General features: G+C 34.2%; 1 protein-coding gene across 8 annotated transcripts in view; it reads right to left on the bottom strand.

Moving 5' to 3' along the window:
- Window positions 1–1130: 1130 nt before the first annotated feature.
- Tmem267 (transmembrane protein 267) overlaps window positions 1131–6000 on the bottom strand; it is a 30964-nt gene continuing 26094 nt past the window's right edge. For all 8 annotated transcript variants that reach the window (XM_078016695.1, XM_078016705.1, XM_078016691.1 and 5 more), the window contains one exon: window positions 1131–4775. In XM_078016695.1, the coding sequence (XP_077872821.1) occupies window positions 4440–4775 (336 nt within the window). In that variant the 3' untranslated portion in view covers window positions 1131–4439. The remainder of the gene's footprint in view (window positions 4776–6000) is intronic.

Below are 6000 nucleotides of genomic sequence, written 5' to 3'. Positions count from 1 at the left end.
ATCACAGCATCCAGCTTATTTTTGCCATCTTGAGTAACCAACAAATCCCTTTCCTTTGTATACATACATACCTGCTTAGTTTCTGGAAATAAATTCCCAAAATTGTAATTTTTGGGTAAAATAGCTTGCACTTTTAAAATATGCTACAAAATTCTACAATAAAATTTACAATAAAATGTAAATTTATTGTTCTACCAATAATGCCCATTTCTTGATAGTTCCTGTTAATACTGGGTATTATAAATCTTTTTAAAATTTTCTAAGCAGAAGATAAACAAACAAGCCTCACTGTTTTATTTTGCATTTTAGTTAGAGTGAATGTCTTAAGATTTCCAATTTATATAGATTATTTTGAAAACATAACCATTACAATACTTGAAATCATTTGCAATAATCAGAAATAAACATTTCTTGGTGTAAATGAAGAGTTAAAAATAACCTTGTCACAAAATATCTCTAAGTTCATTATAAAACTGCATAAAAATCAACCTCTCACATTGCAGATTGCATTAGAATTAAATTCAGTATGTCTTTCAACACATAAAAGAGAGAAAATGCATCACATAGAGGAAATTAGTAATTAATGAATTCCTTAAGGGTTCTATCTTTAGAATCAATAACAGTTCAATATTTTCTCATTATTAAGATTATGATTTGGTCACAGAGAAGGACCACAGGAAAACAAATGGAAATCTGTCTGCACATTTATTACATATGCTATTACTGACTGGCTGTATGTATAATATATTTTGCAGTCAGTACAACAGGGATCAAATAACATGACATTATTTGGCTGGATGCACTGGCACATTGGTAAAGATCCTATTCTTTGTTCTTTGTTAATGTGTAATGACATCTAGAAGAGGCACAAAATATACAAAGCATTGGACACTGCCTGCCAAATGATACATAAGCACAACTATTTTTGGTTCTGTACATTTCTAGTCAAATTCAGCTGGACACAGCAGGGAAGAAACCAGCACAGTTCTCAACTCCTCAGCATGGCTCCTGAACCAACCATGGAGGAGTAAGAGTTGCTTCTCCCCTCAACAAATCAAAAGATGTTGCGGATTTCTAATTTCTAATTTTCTAGACATTTAGATATTAGCTGGTGCAATCAAATGAAATAGTTTGCTTTTAAAGGATAATTTAATATACAGCATAAGATATGTCATTATTTATGCTTACAGTATTTAAAATATGGCAATGGTATCTAAAAGTTTTTACAGAATTTCATACTCAGAGGTTTGGGCATCACCTATTCTGCCATCCTGATGTTTTCTTGGTTGCCACAAAGTTGTGCAAGGTGCCTGAGAGCCTTATAGCTATTATATCATAAATTGGACTTTGTATATGCAGACTTTATGCATACTGACAATGTGAAAGGAAAAAAAAACTGTTCTATTTTCTTTGCAACCGGATATAAAAAGCAAAAGTACTAGAAATTCTCTTGAAAGTTGTAAAAGTATGGTTGCTAATCACTGGGCTTGTCCAATTTCAAGGCAGAACACAAGACTAAATGACCTCAATCATCCTTCAGTAGCTCTGGGAAACAAAGTCCAACAACGGAAACTCTTAGTATAAAAAGTGTGTTCTCCCACATATATCTATAGGCCTGACTTCGGCTTTAGGTAAGTTGAAAATATAAACCTTTAATGTGGGAGACCACCCTGCCCATGAGCTGAGCATCCTCTCTCAGCCTTGAGTAAGAAGGGTGTTTGGTCTGGCATTGAACACCATGCACTGTGCAAAGCAACTGACCTCCTTTGCTGGGCAAAGAATTTTGCTCTAGCCCAGGACTTGGGCATTACCCAATGGGATTGGACAACCCCCCTTAGAAACCTTATCCCCTGCCTTGTTTGGCGGAGGAATATTCTCTCAAAACTCCTTTGTGTGTCCCCAGCCCCCTATAAAAATAAAGAGATTCTATGTGCATGCTTTCTTTTTCCAGCACCTTCCAGCCTGGAAGCTGACTCTTAAGGTAGCAGAGCAGTCCCACACTCGATCTGAGACACTCATGTCTGTGTGTTGCGTAATTTCTTTGCTGTTTTCTTAGTTTAATGTTGCAGCCAACTCCTTTGAACCCAGTTCATCTCATCAGTGCAGGTCCATGGCGAGTTTGTCCTGTCTGCTCTCTTTTCTCTAAGGCTCACCTTAGTTATCTTCTTGGTCAGAGCTCCTTCCCCAGGCCTCTGTGAAGACTCTAAGCTGTTACCTGTTGGCAACACTTGGGGATGAGCAGAAAATTTTCAGTGGAAGCAGTTTCTACAAAGCCGGAAGGAATAACATAGCTCAAGAAAATAGCAGTCTGGGAAGTCAGATCAGTCGAACAGCCCAGAGAGACAGACAGTAAGTGAACAGACAATGTGTGGAGGATGGGAAAACAAGCAGGCAAACGAAATACAATACAACATGTGATGTTGCATTGAAACAAATTCTTTCATTAGGAGCAAGAGCAAAGTGGTGACATGTGGAGATGATTGCTGGTTTCCTGGAGGCTCCAATCATAGCTTCAGGGACCATTTAAAGGAAGAGGGATGTTTCTGACAGTAGGGGTAAAAACTGAGGTAGACCCACACGTGAGGTTTCCAGTTACTATTTAAGCAAAGAGTGATTGACGGTCAAAGTGAATTCCCATTCTAATTAACAAAAAGTTGTACAATCCCCCAAATGCCAACATGAAATTCTTAAATAAGGCCCTTTAATTTTTTTTTGTTTAATATAATTAAAGAAAAAAGTAGGGTTTTGTAATTTAGAACATGTTACACAGATAAGACTTTATTTCCATGAATTTCTTAAATCAAATGCTTTTTAAAAATCTCTAAACAAATTTTCCCCATTATATAATGTACACTACTATACCACACAAATATACATAATCATTACTCTTAAAAAATAATAAATAACAGATGATAAGATCTAATAGACTGTAAAACATAACATATTGCAACAAATTTAACAGTAAGAAAAATGGTTACTTCTCTGAGGATCTTGAACCTCTCTAACAATTTATAGAGAGTTCTCTTTAACTTAACAGATAATAAAACTCTGCTTTGGATAAGGCATTGCTTTCTTGGAGAATAAGGCACAACATTGCTAGCATTATAATTCACAAATCTGTAAGAAAATCTGAAGATAACAGATAGCACATAGGTCACAAAGAAAAGAAGGTTTCCTCTGGGATACTGACTTTAATATCAAAGTAACATGAAATTGTGCAAATATAAAGTCTATAGCAACTAAATTTTCCTCCTGTAATACATACTAATCATTCTAGAAGAAGATCCATCTGAAAGAACAAAGGAAAAAGCAAATTTTCTAAAACTACTTTGTTTAGAAAAAAAAAGTTGTATCCCTGAAATATCAGGCAGATTTTAAAAAGATGATTTAATTAGTACAATATTTTAGAACAGGGTATAGACAAAGTGATAGCAACTAAAACCATTTTAATGGCACAATCAGGAGTTTACCTTTAAAATGATATGTACCAGCATTTTGTTAATGTTATTTGTTAACAAACATCTTTTTAAATTTGGTTATGTTTTTTAAAACACTGACATGAGATTCTTGAGTGAAGATACTAAAAAATTCTAATTCAGTAAATGTAACTACAGTTAACATGTTATAACTATATCTTAAATAGATTTCTGAAATCATAACCTAGGTCTAATGTGAGTCACTGTCTTTTATGAATGTTATGATGTCTTACGAGGGCTCTGAATCAGATTTTGCCAGTAATCATAACTCATAAAGTATTTTAAAAGTTAAGTTTCTGTCAGAATTGATATATGTGGAACAAATACATGTCAGCCCTCACTATGCACCTTATTCACAATCTCATTTATTTTGGTCACCTCATTGTTTCAACATTTCAAGAAAAAGTAGACCCAAATATGGTTAACTTTCCATAAAATTGTCATCCTAAAATTTAAGCTTTTTATCAGGAAATGGACTAATTTACAAGTATAATCCCAGACAACTAACTGGATGTTAATCTAACAAAACTACTAATAAAGCCACAGAAACACAAGCAGCAATAAAAACATATCATGGCATAAGAAAGAGTCTAGTATTGCACTAGAGTGACATATATGAGATATAGAACAAATTTTTTTTGGTATTAGGAATTGTACTACCACTGAGCTATATACTTCAACCCTTTTATTTTTTTTGAGAAAGGGTCTTGCCAAATTGAGGAACTTGTGATACTCCTGCCTTAGCCTTTAAGTTGCTGGGATTATAGGTGTGTGCCACCATACCCAACCACTATAAATAAAATTTTTAAGAAAATTATAGATAACTTTCTGATCAAGAAGTACTCAAAAATTATAAAAATTAAACAATATAAGTATCTGTGTTTTAAAAATTCACTTTAATGTTGGCTACCCTTCATTATCATCATCTGAACCATTTACTTCTCTATGAGCCATGTAGTTACATCAGACATCAATATGAATTCCATGTTTTGAAGACATCACTTGTCTGGTTCCTGTTAAATACATAGCAAATGAACAGATATGAGGTAAAGATGATGTGGTTATCACATAAAGCCAGAATGGCAAAGGAGAAGTTTTTCCAAAAGGGCACATCCACAGGCCGTGACGAATTCCATCTCGAATATGGTGCGACGTCCAGGATATGAATAACATCCAAGGAAGAAAACACCATGAATCTTTGAGCTTGAAAAGGTGCATAGTAAGCTTCAGGATCAGAACCACAACGAGTATCACAGTAGAGCAGTGAAAGAAAGGTCTTCGTGGAAGACTCAAAGCTGCCTGTGGGGGAAGCAGGAAGTATCGTTTCCTTCTTGGCAAAACAACACTTTCTAGCTGCTTCTGAATCTTAACATATGCAAAGAAAATGTAAGGAAAGAATGCCACCTCAGAATAAATATGCCACATTTATATAAAGCAAAGAAGATAAAAGCATGAGCAGGGTATCCTTTGCATTAAAAATGAAATCAAGGCCTCAGGACACAGTGATTAATTTTTTAAGTTTTCTATTATTTGCTTAGAAAAGTCAACATATAAACATAGTTTATATCCTAAATGTATGGTTTGTGTAGTTCTGATTTTTTTTTAATTTAAGCTTTTGATTGATTGGCACATAATAACTGTACATATTAATAGGGTGTAGTATGACATTTTAATATATGCATGTGATATGTGACGATCAGATTGAGGTAAGGGGCATAGACACCACTGTAAACATTTGTCATTTCTTTGTGCTGGAAAAATTCAAAATTCTTTCTATTAGCTATCTTGAAATATAAAGTTAATTTTTGTCAACCATAGTTACCCTACTATGCTACAGAGCATTAGAAGTTATTCTTCCTATGCAAATGCACCCCTGCACCCATTAATTATCCTCTCTGTCATCCCTACCTCCTATAATTTGAATTTTTAACAATTTGCCTGGGACTCTAAGAGCAACAATAACAACAACAAAATCTCATGACCAAATAAAATATTCCTTATGTAATGAAGGCAAAAAAGGAGAATGCTTTTATTATAACCATTCTGTATTAGCCAGAATACCTTCAAAATTTACTTACCATATTTAGAAAGAGCACATTATTTTAAACAAGTATTCTAAAGTGGAGTTAAATAAACATCAATAAAATTTTAAAATCATTGCAAAAAATATAATCAATATTTGAACAAATGAAAATTTCAGGCTTAACCCTGAACGATCTGTAAGATTTTGTTCCTATCCACTTTAAAGGTCAATTTGCAGTTAGGTGTCTCCTAGCAAAAAGAAAGTTGAGGATAGCAATGATCTTATAGGTCTGTGTCTCCCCACACATTCTCCAAAAACCTACAGAACAAGAAAGACAAGGAAAAGTATACAAAGCCCAAACTCTCAGCATAGCTAGAAGTCAGAGAATGCTCCAGCTCCAAGGTATCTGTTAAGTATTAAAATAAACACCAAATCAATGGTCTCTCAAGTCCTCTCACCCCACCACAGCCAGAAAAAAAACTGTATTGAGAGAAAGGAAAC

The sequence above is a fragment of the Ictidomys tridecemlineatus genome, chromosome 1 (genome assembly GCF_052094955.1).
Source record: "Ictidomys tridecemlineatus isolate mIctTri1 chromosome 1, mIctTri1.hap1, whole genome shotgun sequence".
Lineage (NCBI taxonomy): Eukaryota > Metazoa > Chordata > Mammalia > Rodentia > Sciuridae > Ictidomys > Ictidomys tridecemlineatus.
The sequence above is the reverse complement of the archived record's forward strand: the minus strand, read 5'-3'. Positions and strand labels throughout refer to the sequence as shown.